This window comes from Eurosta solidaginis, chromosome 1, assembly GCF_040869045.1.
Source record: "Eurosta solidaginis isolate ZX-2024a chromosome 1, ASM4086904v1, whole genome shotgun sequence".
NCBI classification, from domain to species: Eukaryota; Metazoa; Arthropoda; class Insecta; order Diptera; family Tephritidae; genus Eurosta; species Eurosta solidaginis.
Window position 1 is genome coordinate 337,224,097 of NC_090319.1, and position 21,951 is coordinate 337,246,047.

Genomic DNA, 21,951 nt, shown 5'->3' on the forward strand with positions numbered 1-21,951 from the left:
CTTATCACCTGCTTCGTCCGTCCTCATATCTTTTGTTGGCATGTTATCACTATTATCCCACTGTTTAAGACTTTCAGCTTTCTATACTGAGGTGCCTCTGTCTGCTGGCTTTAGACCTACATTTCATGTTAATGCAGTTAGTCTACCTCAATGTCCTGGTAGTTGGCCCTCCCGCCACATTTGGTTGCAGTACCTGAGAAATGTTCGAAGCAAACATATCCTCTCCCGACGGCCTCCGACCTGCTTCTAAGCTCTCGTGAATTCATACCAATACGTCAACCTCTTTTTTGATTAAGTCGACCATGGCTTTCAAGCGCTGAAAAAATCTGAATGCTGTCCGGTACTGGGAAGGTGCGCTCTTACTCTCACTGCTTCAAACTCTTGCACACACTTTATTTCTATTCGGACACGCCAGCCGTTCGCCAAAAAACTTCATATTATTCGGTGGGTCCCGTTTACATATATTGGGATATAAACGCTGGGTGCATATCTGCCAATTACTGTGATCAGCATAGCATCTCAGATATGGATGCTCTGAAAATTCTTGTTCAGCGATCTTCCGTCATCCTCCTGTGAGAAGTAAGCATGTCCCAAAGCGTCCGATCCATCGGAAAACTAATGGCTTTGAAGTATTTATAACTAAGAAAAATCCTTTGCGTACGCCGTGGGTTTAACAGTTTCCAAGTCGAGCCGCCTGAACAGTTGACATCAGAACAGTAACAATAGTATCCCGCTTGCGTCGTATCCCTACTCTACTAATGTTACTGCTAACAAAATTATTTAGCCTTCTTCAGTCTACCTTTCATAGCAATCAAACTATAATCGAAACGAGTACTTCGCCTTAAATTGGTATCATTAATAATTATAAATAAGTAAGTAACTTTTATTGACCAAAAATGGATGTAATCTTTAATTTCGTAATAAAACCCAAATGCGACTTTTGCAATTTCATGTAGCATAAGTTTAGGAGCATTGGTGCTCAAGCGAAATGACCTGTCACACCAGCCATTCATTAATGCGTTAGCAACGCTATAAACCTTAAAAGTCCAATAAATTTCTACTCAAATTGCAACTAAAAAATTCACAACTTAGTTTACTTCTCCTCGCCTTCCTTCTCGTGTTTCACCAAATTGAATTTCACAAATCGCTTTTACTTTCCATTTTTATTTTTGTTTTTTTTTTGTACTCAATTTTATTTGTTAGTTAAGTTACTGCTATGAAATAAGAAGAACCATTAAACTATGAAAAGTTCCGTCTCTGGCTTTTGTTAAAAGTCAACCAAATGCCCGCCACAGCCCGTACGTACAGTCCGGAAAACGCCTCTTTGATTGCACCAGTTGTGGCCGTGGCGAGAACGTTTTCTATTGTTAATATTTTTGATATAGCTGTACTATTATTTCCCCCCCCCCCCCCCCCCCCCCCATTGCCATAACAAATGTTGTTAGTTCAACTATTGTCAACAGCCTTTGCGACAAGCTGTGACCAAAAAGGAGGCACGATTCTTTAACCCCAACTAACTGCAGCCTCCTGCCTACTAACAGCAGCTGAAATGATCAACTTGGGAATCGTAAAAGTAATGAAAAATCGTTGTGGTCGAGTGCTGCCATTCAAAATGGCAACAAATTTTATTCGTTTCCTCACATTTTGCACCATCAATTTTCTATTGTTGTACTACTCCTGGTTCGTTAGAATTGTTCAAGTACTTTCTGGAGGGTGGGTATGTAGTGATTGCTGGTGCTTTTGCTGATTAAACTACTACTCGGTTCGTTGGCTATTGTAGGTTTATTAAGTTACTAAATTATATTTGCAATGGAAATATTATGGCATATTATATGGTCGTATAGATTTTTTATAAAACGTTGATAAGCCACGTTGTTGTTTGCGCATTTGCGCTTAAAATTCATTTCATTCATAAATTTTCTATAGGCTATTATATTTATTTGACCACTTTTATTTGACTTTAATTTATTCAAACATCAGTTTTAAATTATGTATGTAAATTGAACGAAATTTGTGACTAAAGTAACTTTAGAAAATTATTTGGATGTATTGGTGTGCAACACAAAAGCTATCATCCGGTAGCAAAATCCTGAGCCAGATAAATAATTTTGCATGTAAATGCAACAACAACAATTTGAGCCGGATAAATCCAGATAGAAGTCTGGTTCAATTTGTGAGCCAGATAATTTGTTAATTACTTCTTTTTAGGTTGGCAACGCGGCCTTTAATATACCTACTTTTTCAAAAATAGATGTCGCTGCTTAGCCTTTCGCCGTATAAGTTAAATGAAAAACAGCGGCGACATCTGCCTATCACATTTCACGTGTGCGAAAATTTCACGACATCTGCTTCTCAAGTCTCTCAATGATTCAGAGCATTCCCGTGAGAATTGAGCGTGAGCCGGAGCTGTACAGCTCACTGAAAGACGGCAAAATACTCAGCAGGTTTAAACTCAGTTATGTCAAGCAGACAGAATGTTTTTGTTGTTGTTGTTGTAACGACAAGGACACTCCCCAAAGGCCTTGGGGAGCGTTATAGGTATTGATAGTCCTTTGCCGGATACAGATCCGGTACGTTCCGGTAACAATCACCATAAAGGTCGCATGAAACCTTCTAGGCCAACCCTCCCTCCCATCCCCTAGATCTATCATGAGTTCGGGGTCGTCAGAGCATCGGCTGTTAATGAAACAGGATTCTCCACGGGTAGGTGAGGTCGACAGTTGGGTTGGAGAAGCTATATATTGCGCTGACAACCCTTTGATAGCGTTGCGCAACTCAACCCCTTGAATCAATTTGGTAATTTAGTCGCCCCTTACGACAGGCATTCCTATCGCGGGTATATTCTAAGCCACTAACCCGCTGAGGTAAGCCAGACAGAATATTAATTTATTTTTCATAAATGCTAAAAAGAATCAAAATAAATATAGTTTCCCAGATATCAAATTAATTAAAATTTTTAGAAATTTTTATTTCAGTTGCCACGACAACAGGGGAAAATGGCCAAGGTGGTCCCGCCACTAAAGCCTGGGAAACCAGCTAACGTAGGAGAGTCTTATCGCCCGATATCTCTCCTATCGCCAGTAGCCAAGACACTTGAAGCCATTTTGCTCCCCTACTTCAAAGCAAATTTGCAGCTAGCCTGTCATCAGCATGGTTTCAGAAAAATCCATAGCACCACCACCGCGCTAGATGCCATCATCACCCAGATAAATTACGGTTTAAATCAAAAACCCCACCATAGAACAGCATTCGTTCCGCTAGACCTATCAAAAGCTTTTGATACGGTCAACCATGGCACGGTACTCCAAGACCTGGAAGCGTCTACCCTTCCCCCTTGTCTTAAAAGGTGGACCGCAAATAATCTGGGTGGTCGGCAGGCATCCGTGCAATTTAGAAATGAAACATCAAAACCAAGAAGAATTAAACAAGGGTATCCACAGGTCCTGGCGAAACCTGGAATTATCACCGACTAAATCCTCCGCGACCTTATTTACAACATAAATGTAGACCATTTTGAACATCTACGTCGATGGCACTACGCTCCCGTCTGTCCCACACCCCAAAATTTTGGGTGTGACATTTGATCAGGATCTACATTTTGGTGAGCCGCAATTGTTCTGAAAATCCAGAGTCGTGATAAAGTCCTCAAATCCCTTGCTGGCAGTACTTTGGGAAAAGACAAAGAAACGCTCATTACCACATACAAAGCAATTGGCCAGCCGATTGCGTGCTACGCGTCACCTATATGGTCGCCACGCGTAAAAATTACCCACTGGAAGAAGCTACAGGCCTGCCAAAATTCTGCTCTCAGAATCGCCACGGGCTGTCTTCATATGTCCCCAGAACACCATCTACATAATGAGGCGAGAATACTCCCCATCAGGGAGAGAAAAGAGATGCTAGCCAAACAGTTCCTGTTGAATACCCAGAAATCTGGGCACCCCAGCAGACATCTGACTGATGAGCCAACACCGCCTAGGGGCATAAGGAGTCATCTCCGTAAGCATTTTGAGGAAATACGGCACCTGAGAACTCAGCCGTATGAAGGAAAAATCACAAGCAGGTCCTTGGTGAACTCCACAAACAGGCGTCGGACCTTTATGCCAGGAATTGCCCGGTGAATCCATTACTCAAAGAACAGTACTCAAAACTTGCGGAAGAGGAACGCATACTCCCCAGGGAAACGCGAGTCACTCTAGCTCAACTTCGTTCTGGATACTGTAACATGTTAAACTCTTACCTATCCAGAATCAACCCCGACATACAAAATTTATGCCCCGGTTGCAATGTATCCCCACATGACACCAACCATATCTTTAATTGTAATGTGGAACTGACGCCTCTAACAACCCTTTCATTATGGTCCACCCCTGTTGAAACAGCAAGTTTCCTTGGACTCCCGTTTGCGGATATTGATGACAATTTGTAATCGGTCGCAGCTGTTAGGTGGGGCGAAGCACTGCTACAACAACAACAACAACAGGAGAGCTCCCCGCCAAAAATCACCAAACCGCTGAAAATGTGATATATATATATTTTCTATTTTTAATACTTTCACATTGACAGCCACGAAAGATGAGGCTGTAAAAGTTTATTGCTTCTCTGTGACGAATGAAAGGTTAATACTCCAGCGCCTTTCCTCCTCCACTGCTTCCACGGGAAGGTGTCGCTGAGAATACCTAACCTGGCAGAAACATCTTTTATTATTAGCATAACATGACCTAGCCAGATTAGCAGCTGTGTCTTAGTTCGCTGGACTATTTTGCTATATTCGAAAAGTTCCTACAGCATACTTGCCGTTGCAAACGCGCAAATTTCCACAAATCTCCGGTAAAAAGAAACGGTTAAATGGTCATGCGTTCATACGTTTGTTCATACTTTTGCCAGGCTCCAGCTTTTATGGGCGCAAGGTTTCAAGATCTCAGATCAGAAATTGGGCGAATGTCCTAGAAACCTTCTCCATAAAGTTGATTTATAACCAACAATCAGTGTAAACCGTCTGCCTTAACTTCTTTAGTGGTACATATATAAATAATTTATCAATATGATTATTATTATTATTTGCATATGGCTCTTATATGTACTAGTGAAATATATTTATTAGGCCGGGTCGATTTGTGGGGAGGCAAAAAAATTGCCCATTGCTCTGTGAAAATCATATTCTAGGGATCAAAATAAGAAACTTTGCCGAAGGAACCATACCTCTAAAACGAATTCTGGTGTCCCCCAATTTGGGTCGAACTTTTGGGTAGAGGCAAATTTTGAAAAATCCCACTTTGACCCATTTAGAGGGCTCCAATCCAGTCCAAATGTATGACCGACCCCCACTAACTTTGGAGGCCCGACCCACCGATGCCAGTGGTACACCCCCTGGAACCCCCCTGGGGGTTCACCATACAAACATTTCAAAAAATCGCCGGTTTTGCACTTTACATGAAAAAATCAGCACAAACATGTCCATGCCAACTGAAAAATAATTTGAAATTTTTGTATGGTGAACCCCCAGAGGGGTTCCAGGGGGTGTGCCACTGGCATCGGTGGGTCGGGCCTCCAAACTTAGTGAGGGTCGGTCATACATTTGGACTGGATTGGAGCACTCTAAATGGGTCAAAGTGGAATTTTTCAAAATTTGCCCCTACCCAAAAGTTCGACCCAAATTGGGAGACACCAGAATTCGTTTTAGAGGTATGGTTCCTTCCGCAAAGTTTCTTATTTTGATCCCTATAATACGATTTTCACAGAGCAATGAGCGATTTTTAAATCGACCCGCCCTAATATTTATCCACAAAAACATTTGAAATTTGCTTACTTTTTATTTTGCAAGAAAACTGAAAAGTAAAAACTAGAGTTGTCACGAATATTCGGCAACTATTCGGTATTCGGCCTATTCGGCCACTTTTTGCTATTCGGTATTCGGCCGAATAGTACGTATTATTCGGCCGAATACCGAATACCAAATCGTAAAAAAGACACGCTATATTAATCAAAATTATGTACTTATTTCCAAATTACAACACTTTAGTATTTAAAATTGATCAGTGGTAAGTTATGTTAGATAAAAATTAGGTTTTCATCATTTTTGGGTAGTAAACGTTTCATCGTAAATGTTACCAGCATCAGAAAATAAGGTCTCACTATACACGCTACTTCCAGGAGAAGAAAGATAAACTTTAGCAAACTTTTAAACTTTGCCACAGCATTCTTCTCCACGTCCTGCTCATCATTAGCATTTCGCATATTATCTGTAGCGACTTCCTCAAAGCAGTTCCAGAAATTGCCGTGTATTTCAGTAGTCCTATCATTTTCATTCAGGTTTCTTTTCTTACGAACGGGAGAAGAATCGTCATCGGTACTATTTTCAGAGCTTCTAGAAGAATTTTTTGTCTTGCTCTTTCTGCTTGAACCAATCTTAGGAAACACGGTTTTAAGCCAGAAAAGCAGCAACCAGATATTTGTTTTTTTCATCGAAGCTGAATCACCTTTCAAACACGCCTTGCAGTGAAGATCTCTTTGTTACTAAATTTGGTACTTTCTCAGCTGTCTCTGCTTTTCCCAAATATTTTAATAAATTTACTGCATCTGGAATCACTTCAGAGATGCAACAGATACCTGAGCTCGTTATTTTTGTAATCTCTTCGAATGGTTTGAGGAGTTTGATACATTGTTCCAATAGTTCCCATTGTCAGATTTATTAAAGTTTCATGATCTGTTATGTACAAGCAGGAAAACAGGTGTCCACTTGTCTTAATCCAGCTAACGCGCCTCGACAAGCATGTATTTCGTGCCGAATATTCGGCGGCCGAATATTCGGTATTCGGTATTCGGCCAATTCACTATTCGTGGCATCTCTAGTAAAAACTACATTTGAATACAACGTACACGTTTTCGTTTTTACTTATGCAGGTCGTTTTATTTAATATCACTCAAATGGAATTTGTGTTTAATTTTTTACAAACGCATTTTTAGCTTTTGAGCGGATTGTGACAGCTGTCATTTGCCTTACTTACAAGTGACTGTTAATCAATGACCATTGCGGACACTGAAAAAGCAAAACTGGCTAAAAAAATTCACTCATGACAAGTATTGATAAATTCGTTTCAAGTGAGACTCTTGTAGGCATTTCCAAATGAAAATCAAATTTAAGTAAATTTTGAAAATTGCGTACTTGAACTGAATAGTTAGTATCAGTAAGCACACATATTGAGGCAAATTTCCTAATTGGTTTATTCATTTATTGTTTGCCAAATTGGGTAATATTTGTCCTTTTTAAACTCTAAATCATTGGTCTGCATTCCATAGCTCAACTGTGATCTTATTGCGTATGCGAAAGGCAAGTAACTTAAAATTTTTAGACCCCGATACTCTAAAGGTATCTTGGACCACTACTGTATGAAACAAAGTTTCTTCTGGCACTATTTGAGATCAATTCAAGACAGTTAATTAAGACAGATCATTTCGTAATAAATATTAAAACTTTTATATTAAAGCAACTCATGAAAGCTTGCAGTGCTCGCAAACCGTGCACACCTTCTCAAATGGAAAATAGTTTCAATTATTATAATAATTTGAGGATTATTTCGTAGTAGTTTTGCGATTGTAATAAACGAAACCAATTCTATTCAATTAAGGTGATCCAATAAAAGTAACCGGTGTCAGCAAATGTAACCGGATTCAATAAAATTAACTGGTTTAAAAAAATAGGGCGGTTCCAAAAAGAGTAGTCGTCCCCAAAAAGTTATGCAGATACAATTATAAATCGGTTCAGGAAGTAGCCGGTTCCCAAAAAATATGCGCATTAATTTGAATAAATAAGTACTTACAAACTGTGAGGCTCAAACTGAAGAACCCGGTAACTCAAAAAAAAACCGATCTCAAATAAAAGCAGTCGGCTCCAAAGTATTTACTGATTCAATGAAATAACCCAATTCCTATAAAATAGGCCAATTCCAAAAAAGAAAACAGGTCTCAAGAAATTAAACGTTTGGAACACTGCAGAAATAAGATAACCCGTTTCTAATTAAAGAAACCGGTTACTTTGATTGACGAGCACTGTGAAAGATTGCTTGACCTCACTTGTGGTGTCATCTAAATAATGTTGTAAAAATTCTGGGTGATCCCACCCTTATGCTGTGCTCACTAGGAGGCCCTGCAGTGTACCTTGGTGTACTAGATAGCCTCAGCTTTACTCGTTGCATGGAGAACGGAGTGGTGAAAGTATCCAGTTCATTTATACTCAGCTGTTTAGCCTTTAGAAAGACGAAAGGTAAATACGGCCGGAGGAGATCCAAGGCCGATGCGCGGACTGTTCGCAATGGACCAAAAATATGTCCAAGTGTATTGTTCTTTCACTGAACAGCTGCTTTCAGCTTAACCTAACCCACTGTTGGAACATATCACTCTTTTCTCAATTATCGTCCAATTTTATTGACCGGTTATTGTATATTTCATGAAAATGGTATGGTAAATAAAGTTTGTCACGAATCTCAAAACTATAGGTCATTAATGGAGAAGAGATAGACCCACAAGGAAGTACACCGAATCATCAGGATGACGATCTGTGTTGATTAAGTCATGTTCGGCTGTGTGTTTGAACGCAAAATCGTCCCCAAATTTTTGAGATATCTTGATCAAATTTTGACAGCAGCTACATTTTGGTGTTGGATTAGACTTTTTTTGGAATCGGCGAGATCGGACCATTATAGCATATATCTCCTATACAACCGATCTTTCAGAAAAGATTTGTAATATCTTCCTCAATTTATCTGTTGGAAGCTCAAAATTTCACCAAGTGCTTTCGTAGATGATATTTATAATTATTTGAATTATTTTTAGATATTGGCGGTATATATAGCATATTTTCCATACAACCGATTTTTGAGATAAGAAACATTTCGCAAATTGTACAATTGTTTTCACCAAACAGTGACATATATTGCATATATTGTTACCCTTTATAGAAATCGTAGAGATCGGTCGTATATATAGTATATATCCCCATACAAATAGATTGTTCAGATAAGAAGCTTTTCGTTATTTGAGCTTGATGTTGCAAATTTCAAATACTTACGCATATGTCATATATTGTTGAGATAAGTTATTCATAGTCGTAGCCATCTCATGCACACCACAAGAAACGTGAAACTTTGTATCCCCACACAAATTTCGTTTAAGTATGTACATCTGTCCTTTATATTGTAACGAATTTACTGCAAAACCTCTTATTTTCAACATTCTGTCCATTATATATTACATATACAGACAGTCCTGCCTTTCTTTGTTTTTCTTTAATTTACTTTTTTCGGGACTCATTAATTTCAATGCGTTGGTTTGTTTTATGAACGCGGTGGATTTTATGGTTATGGTTTTATATGCCGCTAATATTGTTCATGGCTTAATACTGAGCTGGGAACCGTTATCGTACTTGCTCTTACTCCCCAACTTACCCTTCCGGTATTGATTTTTCGCAACTACCTACTCGGTTTAATGGTACCTTTTACTATGGCAATTTCTTTATACCTATTACATTTTGGTGCCGTTTCTTGCTTTGAAGTTACTACCATCTTAGTAAAGTCTAATTTACCCGGAGATAAATATTTGAATAACAATTGAGACATTATTCGATATTCCAAATTTCTATAACATCATATAAGCAGTCACCCGTCAGTCAATATTTCTGGAATAATAAATAACCACTTCAATCATCGTTCAACATTTCTAAAATACCGTATTGAAATGTACTTTAACAGTTTCGTACAGTTCCGGGTACTATTCTTTGCATATTTGTAACACCCATGAAAAATATGAGTATCACAAGAATAGTATTATAGAAAAAGTTTACGTTAGATACTATCGATTCATATGAACATTAACCTGGGTCGATTTGTATGGACGAAAGTTAGCCTATATCGCGCCATCGATTTTTCGATAGAATTTGGGCTCAGAAAAATAAGTAGTGAACGCATACCCAAAAAAATTATTTTCGAGCCTGCAAAAAAAATCGATTTTTCGACCAAAATTCTTCTAAATCTCCATAAAAGAAATTTTTGTTTTTCAAAAAACTGCATTTACCAATTTTGCATTTGCCAATTGACGCGAAAAAAAATACATAAAAAATGATTTGGAGCCTTGAAAATGAAAAAATGCATAAAAAACGAAAAAATCGTTGAAATTTTGCAGGCTCAAAAATTATTTTTTTGGGTATGCGTAGTGGAACTTTTTTTTCCTGAGCCCAAATCCTATCGAAAAATCGAAGGCGCGATATCGGTTAATAAATCAACCCAGTGTAATGAACATACTTGGCATGCAATTACGTGGTAAAACTGATCTCATGAACCACACTTTTTTCCAGGTCCACCTGGCACACCTGGCGAGCCGGGTACAGTGGGCCCGGCTGGACCGCCCGGACCACCCGGCGAGAAAGGACCACGTGGTAAACGCGGAAAGCGGGTAAGTGAACAGCCAAAGTCGCTTAACTTTTTAATTTCAACAACAAATCTTTCAAATGCCTTTCATTTGCTTTAAAACATGAGCTTCACTAAGACATCTTACTAACATCTTACACATTCGCTGTTGCGCCGCTTAAATAATAGCAGGGCGTATACGCAACCAAATTGATAACACTGTACTTAACTGTATTTATGTAAATTTAAATGTATATATGTATATAGATTTGCAGCGAGTTATGTTAAACTTAGTAAATTTTGTCCAAATAATGTACACGTCATATACATATGTAGTATGTATGAAAAGTTTAGCTTACAAATTTTGACCTGAAATATTACATATGTATATGGGGTATTCCATCCAATTCCGACCCCTTTAGAATTGGCTGAAAGTTTTTCTTCTTTTTCTAGCTTACGAAAGACGTTTTTCAGAAGTTTTTCAAATTTTTTCATCCAACTCAAAAAAAGTTATGAATTTAAAAAAAAAACACCGTTTTTGTTTTCAAAATGCTATAACTTTTTCAAAAATTGACCGTTTAGGATCTTTTTTTTTTTTAAATTTGTTTTTAAATGTACTTTTCGGAAAAAATTCAAAAAAATTTTTAAGTTTTTTTTGTAATTTTTCAGTTTTTCGAGGTTTCGAATTTGGCCCTTTTTTTCTCATAAAAAACTTCAATCAATTCTGCAATCATCCCCACTAATCCCGGAGTGAGCCGAGAATTTTTTTTTTTAATTGAAAAGAAAAAAACTTTAAATTTTTTTTTGGATTTTTTCCGACATTTAAAAACATATAAAAACAACAAATATAAAACGGCGTTTTTTTTTCAAAATGCTTAACCTTTTTCAAAAATTTACCGTTTGGGATCATTTTTTTTTAAATATGTTTTTAAATGTACTTTTCGAAAAAAATACAAAAAAAATTTTAAAGTTTTTTTTTTTTTTTAATTAAAAAAAAATTCTCGGCTCACTCCGGGATTAGTGGGGAAGATTGCAGAATTGATTGAAGTTTTTTATGAGAAAAATAAAAAACAAAAAAACAACGGGCGAAATTCGAAAAATCTCGAAAAACTGAAAAATTACAAAAAAAAACTTTAAAAATTTTTTTGAGTTTTTTCCGAAAAGTACATTTAAAAACAAATTTAAAAAAAAAAGATCATAACGGTCAATTTTTGAAAAGTTATAGCATTTTGAAAACAAAAACGGTGTTTTTTTAAAAATTCATAACTTTTTTTGAGTTGGATGAAAAAATTTGAAAAACTTCTGAGAAACGTCTTTCGTAAGCTAGAAAAAGAAGAAAGACTTTCAGCCAATTCTAAAGGGGTCGGGTTCAAAATTGGTCGAAATGGGATGGAATACCCCATATGTTGTATGGGCTACTCACAGTCTATATTCTATCCATAACTTTAGAAATATTATTTTATTATGTACGCAAGAATATACCTAGTGACATGAATGTAGTTTTAGCAGCATGCATGATTATACTGTTATTGAAGTTTTTTTACTGTCGAAATCTTTGACGATGTGTTAATCACCTTATTAACTTCCTTTTCTTGTTAAATAATCAAAGTTTTGAATTATGTTTCGCATGCTGAAAAATTACTAAAAAGTTAACAGCTCCTGAGCATGCCGATAAACCAAAGGAAATTTTAGCTATTAAATTATGCCATAATTATTCCAGCGGTACCTAAGTAATTCGTTTTTATCACCATATATGTTATTTAAGCTATTTTCCATAATAATTGTAATTGTATGGTTTGTAACCCAAGATATGCTATCGGACCGCCATGGCTTTCCGAAAATATTTACGGCCGCGTCACAATGAAACTTCTCATGTTCATGAGACTTTATGCAAAAGCGAACATCGTCACAGTCACGCAAAATGTTGCGTTTGTAAATATAAAGAACTTCAGACTAAGCAGTTCAAACTTATTTCGGCTTGCCCATTTACATAAAAAAAATTCCCGACTAGCACAGTTCGTTGTTCGCATGGAAATCTAGCACGTTTCAGTGTTTCGCATGGACTTCCAAGCGAATAACTGAGATGTACTAGTCTTCCACGCGAACAACTGAAACGTGTTAGTCTTCCACGCGAAGTAGTGAAACGTGGTAGTCCCCCATGGGGCCGACAATGCTAGGTAAATTAAGGCAGAAAAAAAAAAGATTTTTGGACGACCTAACTGAAGAGCCCTATCATGAAGAAAGGCCTATGATATAAGACAACACTTCTCCCTTCGCAAATATTTGAAGTTTTAATAGAGTAGAGAGTAAGATTCCAAGGCCACCAGACATTACTAGTTTTCTGGTTCACGAAATGTACCTAAAAAGGTAGTGTTGCTGTGTACTATAAAAAAATTCATATCGGCTAAATTGTCCCTTGGGCCAAACACCAGTTTTACGTAAATATCTCATTTTCTGCGAATTTTGGGTGCCTTTCGTTCAGTGAAAAAATGCAATCCATGTATCATTTTAATCTCAATAGATCTGAATTGCATGTCTACCGTATGTTCTTCAAGGCTTGCGGCCTCGTCTAGCATCGCATCCGCTTTTTTCTTTACTACTACTTCCATAAGCCGCTAGCCCAATATTGATGTAAGTATCTGCCTATTAAAGTACTTTGTGTAATTGCTACAGTCATTAAAGGGATCTAGCAATTAGCGTACTGAATGGCTTCCCTAATCACAAACCCGTTCATCTACCATTTGTTTGGAATCATTGTCAAAAGCGTTTATCGAGTCCATCATCTTCCACAGATGAGAGGTGCAGAATGGCAAAGTTGGCTGCTATCGGGTTGGTTCTCAACTTTCTTCATTTTCTTCCCTACATTGAGCTTTTTCGTGAAATTAATTATTGAGCTATATTAAATTTTTAAGTAAATAAATTTGCTATGCCTCGCTGAAAGCTTAAACCTTTATTTCTTATAACTATATATATCTTAGAGGAGATTTAGGCCGAGCTTCTATTCCGAGCTTCTATTCGCGTCATGCTACGTTTTAATTTTTTCTACAAATTGACGGTATTGTCACTGGGAAGAAAGATGGGAAAGTTTTTGCCAAACCACTCCCGAGGAGTGACCCTGTTTTGAAAAACGAAAAAAAAACCTTGTGATGTTTGGTCTCATAGGCGAGCACACTACCATCCAAAAGGTTTGGAGAAAAAAATGGTTATTAGAGAGGGCAGTGTGAACAGCTTTTAATACGTGAAAGTCGAAATTCCGGCATAGCAAACTCTGTCGTACTAGATGGTTCATTATAAAGAACATAACGCTTATATTCGGTGGTTTATATTTTAAAATTATTGCAGCTAATATAGCTTATAATAACTACATATTTTGTTTCATGTCTTAAAATAAGATAAATTGTAAAATTTTGTAGGGAAAAACACCTATCCATTCTCTACAATATCTGTTAGGTAGCTAATCTCCGGATTTGTACGCTCTACACGTAATTAACCTATATTTATATGTATTGGTTACCTGGGAAAAAATTATGCTGCACAAAAAATAGAACGTGTGATAAAAAGAAACAATCCAACATTTTCAGCCGCGAGTAACTTTGTGACACAAAAATCAAAACTAAGTACAACACATTTCGCTAAATGGTTGCCGATTACGCGTTAGCAGCAACAACATAAAATTACTAAACTATCATTTTGCTTATTTTACCTGCTGTTCAGCAATCGGACAATTCTCACGTGCACAATAATACTTATTTAAGGATTCATTTGCTATTGATTGAGCTAAATAACAAAGTTTACGACAATGAAGTGAATGCCAAATTATGGCATTATCAAGTTGTTTTTTTTTTTTTTTGCTTCTTGAATGAAGAAGTTGCGCTGATTGTTATTCTTTATAATGCCTATTACTTTATTTGGGCAGACAGCCAAACGATAGCTTTGTTCTATCCTTGAGTTTGGTCTTTCTGCTTATGCTTTTGCAATTTCATAGTTCAAAAAATATATCTAACCTAACGATCAAGCATCTTTTTGTGTAATATATCGTTATTTGTCTGCCACAAATAAGCTCCCTAAAAGTAATATCACTTTAAGTAGTTTGGCGCTTATTGTCGGGTTCACATATCTTTAACTCCTGCTTAATGTTCGTGATTTGCAAATGTGCTTTTTCTTGGTAGTATGTATAAATATGCGCATGTTTTACTCCTTGTAAGTTGTTTTGTTTAAGGGATGCTACGGATCTGCAATTCCGATTCCCAAAAAACGAAGATTCCGATTAATTTAAATAACTAATGCCGATTTCGCTTTAAAATGCTCCGTATCGAAGTTATAACGAATGTCGAACGTTTGCAAAAAGGGGCATCTAAAAAACTTATGTTTTTAAATTAAGCAGAGGTCCCCATGAAGTTAACCCACAACAGACGAAACTTTACGAGAGAGAATTAATTTCGGGCTACATGAGAAGAGCTTCGTCGGTATCTTATCGGTAACGACACATACCGATAAGTTATAAGTTATTGTATTATTGGTTTATTATCGAAAGCGAAATCATCCTCGAGTTATCGGTTTTTTATCGGCTTGTTATGGCAGAGGCATCGGCCCCTTATTAGTTTCTTATCGGTTTGTTATCGGCGGGTTACTGATATGTCAATCATTTTATATTGTATTATTTTATCGGTATCTGTTTCATAACGTCTATCAAAACGTCGTTAATAGTCGTCGATAACACTCCGATAACAAACCGGTGATACTCCGATAGCTAACGGATAAATTTTTAATAATAAAAAGTTTTCGATAACAAATTCATAACTTTTCTATAACAATCCGTTAACACGTAAATACAAATTGGTAACTTTCCTATAAATTTTCGGTGTAAAGTATGTATATAACTTGTAGACGCCATATCAATAATTCATGATTAATCGACAACTTTACTACAATAAATCGATAAATTTTCGATAAAAAATTGATAACACGCCGTTGGGTTTCTATTCCGGATTAGGTTTTCCTCCTCAATAACACACCAATAACAAACCGGTAACTCGTCGATGAGAAATATATAAGAGACCCATATCCCGCCGATAAAAAACCGATAACTCATCGATAACAAATCCTTAACACTTCGAAAGTAAATTGAAGGCAAGTCTCCGCTTTTGGCGTTGGTTTAGACTCCCAATCTTTCCTTTCCTCTCCCCTCTTTTCCTTTAATTATACCCACCTTTCCCACACTTACGCTTACATTCTGTACTCCTCCATACAGCATATCAATATATTACGCTTACGTTTACTCTTATTATAAAAGTAAAGTTTAAGTGAAAACTTATCTGCCTTGCAGATGCCTTTCGGAGTCGGCATATTACATGGACCCCGGCAATTTGTAGGAAAATTTAAAAATGAGCCCGACGCAAATTGGAGGAAAAGCTCGGCCTAAAATCTCTTCGGGGTATATCGCGTCTTACATTTTCTTTTATTTTGGGTTGGACGTCTTTAACAGCTAAGAGGTGCATATGATTTCATGTCCTCTCAAATTAGTAATTACAAATGTTTTTCACGATGGAAAATCGGCGTTATTTCATTCAACATTCTTCTTTTATTTATTGATTTCGTGGTTCTTGTACTACCTACTCTAAAAAATCGTCTTCGATTATACTCCCGTTAAACGCACTTCATTTAACATCCCTAAGACTCATATTTGCCTTTGCGTTCACATCTTTCATCTGACAAGGCAAAGCTACTTAACATTTTTATTGGCACTTTGGGTTTTGCAACAAACAACACTGATATCTGTCAACATTTCAATTTCAAAAACAAAAGCACTGCAAAAAAATACAATAAAAAATGTATACAACGATAACGGGTAATAAATATGTGTGTAACGTATTGTTAACAACAGTTTTAGCTTCAAAATGCGCCAGCATTGACAACATCAGCGTATCTTGTGCAAAATATCAGCAACAAAACGACGACAACAGATGATGTGGGGGCGATAACAAAATTGGCTGACAGTGTTTAATGTTCAATGAAAATCTGGAATAATTGTAAGAAAATATCTCTCGTTAAACGTTTCATGTATAGCAAATTTGATCAAAGATGCTCTATAGATAAATACTTACATATATGTACCTATAAACTGTGTAACACCCTCGTCAAATCGTCACCCGCACTGAAATGGCTTGAAGTGTATTCGAAAGTCTTAGGTAAAAGACACAGTGCTTGCTTTAATCTAGCTGGGCATAAAGCATTAGATATATAATTTCGGAAATTTTTCAAAGCCCAACCTTCAAAAATAATGGGGCTCATGCACATAAAGCGGGAATTTTATCCAACTCTTTTTTTTACGGCTTTTATGTTTTATTAGAGCAGCAAAGTACCCAGCTTTTGCTCAGAAACTCAAGTGTGAAAGTAATTTAGATTTGAGGATTCATTCACTTTGACCCGATATAGCAACTTTTTCCATGACTGCGGCCTTCAAAATATTTAAAAAAAAAAATAAAATTCAAAAGCCTAGTTCAGCGTTTCGATGTTGGAATATCTTTTAGTCGTTATCATATTTGCTTAAATAATTTATCAGATTTTTATCTGAGGAATTCGATGAAAAGCAAAGTGAACTTGGCACCAAACTTTACGAAATCGATTGCACTGCATTTATTGGCACAGCTACCGAGTCGCTCATTATGGTTGGAAAATTACTGCGGGTGGCCGTTCGTTGGCTAAAGTTTGTGGAACATTACATTTTGCTTCGGAGAAGTGCCTTTTGTCTCAATTCTGTCCGCACGATGAAAATAAACTATGAAATTTAATTGAACTAAAATCCAAAACTTACCTGAAAATTTAACACTATCAGAAATAGGTCCGAAATAGCTTCTAATACAATTCTAAATAAAAAACAAAAATACAGTACCGAAATGTTCCAGTGATAGATCCAAATTGATCTCCAATTTATCTCGAAGCGGGCTCGAAATGATCTCGAACTAATTTCGTTATGATCCCTACAATAAGTAGATCCGAAATTATTCTCAACAAACCCCGCATTGATGTTAAAATCGTTTGTAACAAAATTATTAAACATACCCGAAAAAGTCTGGTGGAAAAATATACCAAAACGACTTCGAGAACAAATGCGAATTTATACCGAAATTTTGACGACATAATCCCGAAATGATAGTCCCGATTTTATTCCGATATATTCTTGAAGTGCTTTTCAAATGTAAAAAAATATACCCAAAGCAATCCGAACAAGATCGCCCCTTAATTGTATCGAAAACTCTAGAAATTATTAGAAAATAATTTCGAAAACACACCGAAAGGAATCCTTAAACTATTCTGCAGAAAACGGAGATAACGGCAAACGAAATCCAAAACATGTATTATTGCTTCAAATGTATGAAAACTATTTTTTAAAGCAATTTACTTAATAATTTGGGGAAAATATAAACAACGTAATATCAGGACGGACAAGGCGAAAGCTGTTTCTATTACTTAGAGCTTGTAAATCTCTTCAAAGCCCTTTTTTTCAGGAATGAGACTTGAAATGGTGTTCAAATAATCCTGAAAAAAACTGCAATATTATCAAAGCTACCTCGAAAACTTTTCTTAAATAAATCCCTACTAGCTACGGAATTGTTCCGAAATGTCATGAAATAGTCCCGAAATTATCACAAAATATTTCCAAAGTTATCCTACCTAATATCGAAACTATCCAAGAATAGACCTGCAATGATATCATAAACAATCTCGAAAATATTCGTGAACAACTCTGAAGTGATCCGAAAAAATATCCTGGACAATTTTCGAAATGGCCCCGAAGCGGCCATAGTACTTCCGTTAATATCTCATAAGCTATTCCGTAATCATGTTGAAATAGTGTCGAAATAATCCCGAAATGATCCAGCAGATACCCCGACATAATTTCGAACTGATTGCGAAAGCAATATATTATGCTGAAGTTTATATATGATCCCGAAATGTTTTACAAGTAATCCTGAAATAATCCCGAATATGGTCTGTTATTATCCCCAAATAGTCCCAAAAAAATACCTGAATTATCCAAAAATATCTCCAAAAACGTTTCAAAACAATACAATTAAGAATTTAACTCCAAAAAATCCGGAAATTATTCAAAATTGTCTCCGAAATAGTTCCAATGATCCCTAAAGGATTCCGAATGTACCTCCAAATAATTCCAAAATTATACTAAAATGGATCCTCCATGAAATTTGCTGGAAATAATAACGTAACAATCCGAAAAATGTCATGAATAAACCTCGAAATTATATAAAAGTGGTTTCGATAATATCTGTTTAGAAAAATAATACGAAACTATCTTAAAATAGGCCAGATATGGTCCTCAAATAGACCCGCTATAGCTCCAAAATTAGTCCGAAAGAAATCACCACGCTTTTTTACCTTCTTCATGAGCACCAGAAAAATTACCCCTACAATCCCGCTCATTTTATTACTTCGCTAAACCTGACATTTTTTCATGGAGAGCAACGCATCAAATAGCCACTTCATCCTATAGCATTCCATTGAACCGTAGATAGAGCCACAGTACTAGTTTTATTGTTATCATCTCGCAGTTCTTTCAATTGCACTTTTAACATTGTGCTATCCTGCCAAATGGCGATTGCAGACATATTTAACGCGTTCTTTGCTGGTTGAGTAGTCGGTGCTTTTTAAATAGTCGCAGCCTTTGAATTAATTTAAACAGATATAGCCCAGACTTCAGCGCTGTTGGCACAATTTTGGCTAGTAATTATTCCATACTGCAACCGATTAGAATAAGTTCGAAGGTCATTAAATCTGTCTTTTATGCGCAGGAACGGTACTCTAACACAACTTCGATACAGGTACTGTAATAGTAACAGCCCTGACCTATCTGAACTCAACCTCCACTTCATTATACTTTTCAAACACAAGAATTTTACAACAATCCCTCTCTGGCGACCCGTGTTTAAACAGCAAGTTTCCTAGAACTATTCTTAGTTAATGACGATGGCCTAATATAAAACGTAAACTGAGCCTGAGGCAACCGCCGTGGTGTTAACGTGCTCCGTTTCCCACACCGAGGTGCATGGGTTCTACTCCTGGGCAAGGTAGAATCAAAAATTTAGGAACAAGTTTTTTTCATTTATTTAATATTTTTAACAAATACTCTACATTGAAAAGCTTCTCAGTGAAAATTCATCTGCCTTGTAGATGCCGTGTGAAGTCGGCATAAAGCATGTCCTGCCAATTTTAAAAGGAGCACGAAGCGGAATTAAAAGAGTGGCTTTTATCTTCTCGGAGCTAAATCGCGCCAAGTATTTATTTATTTTTTTATTCAAGCTGAGTCTTGCCAAGTCTTTTTTCTTAAAAAACTGTTAAGCTGCGTTTCAAAACAGCATATTTGGATCTTAACCTTCTTAGCCGGGTAGCTGGGTGGAGTAGATTTAAATTGTTTATGTGCGTAATTTTTTTAAGGATTCCCCTCCTAGTTTAAAACAAGTAGATTAAGTTACGCAAGATATTATTCAAAATGTTGTTCTTTATTGCCCCCACTACTGGCTGCTATGCATAATAGCAAAAATATTTGAAAAACGAAAAATATAAAAATATATATATACAAGACTATTGCTATTTGTCCTACTTATGTATGCAATGCACATACTCGTATCTATGCTTTAAGCTTTTTTCTTTTGTTATAATCTACCCTGTAGGGAAAATCTACTACTCTCTAAACCTCAACTAGTTCGCCCTCTATCTCTTCTACATACCTTCAACTGGCGCATTTAACATGGCCATGTCCTAGGCAGAGGGAATTGTAGCAACTGAATTACCTTTTCTGTAGCTCTGAACCAGATAAAATCATCCACTGGTTCTAAGTTGGTTCATTGGTACTTTTTCGGTAGTTCCGAACTAGTGTAGAAATTAACATTCGAGCCAGCAGCGGGGTATTCATATAGCTGAGTGGATAAAGGCATCTGCCTTTACACTAGCATAAAGAATGAATGTTGGAGATTTTGAGTTCAGAGTTCAATACTCAGCTCCCGAGAAGCTAGCTGATGTAGAAGTTAAATTCAGAAACATTTCAAGAAAATATCGCCATTTGTAAACTTTGTAATTTTTCTGTAATATCAATACATTTGACATATATTTATATCTAATACGATTTTATCCTCTATTTCGATAGTCACAAACCCCTTCGTGAATATCTGCATTGGAAATATCAGCTGCCTTTGTAAGATAGTTCTGATCCAGTCGAAAACTTGAAATATTTTAGTTGGTAGCTTTCTGTATACCAGCCGTTGGCTGGTTCATTGAATCGTTCTTATACAAGCTACGCCAAACAAAGTAATCCAAGCAAAAGCGTACAACTTTCATAAGGCGTTTCAATAAGTTATCTACTACGCACTATTTTATTTCAACTTCAAATATGAGTTAAGAAAGCATACTTATAGTCGAAGCTCTTGTTATTGTTGTTGTACTAACGATAAAGACACTCCCCGCAGGCTTTGGGGAGTGTTTTCGATGTTGTTGGTCCTTTGACAGATAATTAAACATTATTGGCGATCCCGCCCTCGCCACCCCCTAGATACAAGAGAAACTTTGGGGTCGCCAGAGCCTCGCCTGCTAAATATGTGTATGAAACATTTATATATGTAACAGGATTCTCCTCGCGTATGTGAGGTTGACAATTGGGTTGCGGAAGCTTTGAAGCTATAAAACTTTGTATTGCGCTTATCAACCCCTTCAATGAGCTCCTGATAGCTGCTAGCAGTTTTTTTTGTTGAAGATGGCATATTTATCAAATATAAGTTTGAATTAGAGAAAATCTAGTTATTATCGAACTAGTACTTATTTGGTGCCTTAGGTTAGGAAAAATTTGTATCAATAGTTCTCCTTTTCCAGTCGATGCACACATTGTTGGTTAGTGCGTTGCCAAATTGCTCTTTGGCCGCCTGCTGCTATTTCTGTTGCAAATTATGAGATACACTTAATAAACATAGAGCCTGTGGGTGTTTAAGGGTATTTCCTACGCTTTTCACTTCGCTTTTGGCATAATAACAAGGACTCATACTCCGCCCTTATTGTCATTTATTGCCAGCGATATTTGTTCGTTGTCTCATTGATTTTTCTTATTATGAATCTAATAATTTGTTTCAATGGGGAAAAATGAAAACAAATCTACTGAGCAATATCAAAAAATATGATAACAATAAAAGAGTGAATACATCTGTAAATATGTTTATAAGTGCAAAGCTATAACGAATCCGGGTCGAGCGTGTGTAACTAACCAAAAACCAAAAAAAAAAAACCGAAAACATGCAATAAGAACAAAATTTTACTCGCAAAGTGCTCACGAACTTGCACAGTCTGAAAAGATGCTATAAAAGTCGCATATTTTTAATATATGCACTTGCCAGCTTTTATACGTAATTTTATTTTTGGCATTAATTTTTCTTTTTTATTGTTGTTCGAACCGCTAGCGGGCGAATAAAAACAATATGATATAATAAAATATGACAAGGCCAAAACGAACGAATCCGAAAACGGGCCAAATAAGCGTAAACACGTAACA

The 21,951-nt window shown here is 36.6% G+C and overlaps 1 protein-coding gene across 14 annotated transcripts in view; it reads left to right on the forward strand.

The window, feature by feature from the left end:
• Positions 1-21,951, forward strand: part of LOC137237910 (collagen alpha chain CG42342) — a 506,444-nt gene that overhangs the window by 395,301 nt on the left and 89,192 nt on the right. For all 14 annotated transcript variants that reach the window (XM_067762266.1, XM_067762268.1, XM_067762267.1 and 11 more), the window contains one exon: positions 10,349-10,446. In XM_067762266.1, coding sequence (XP_067618367.1) covers positions 10,349-10,446 — 98 coding nt within the window. The remainder of the gene's footprint in view (positions 1-10,348; positions 10,447-21,951) is intronic.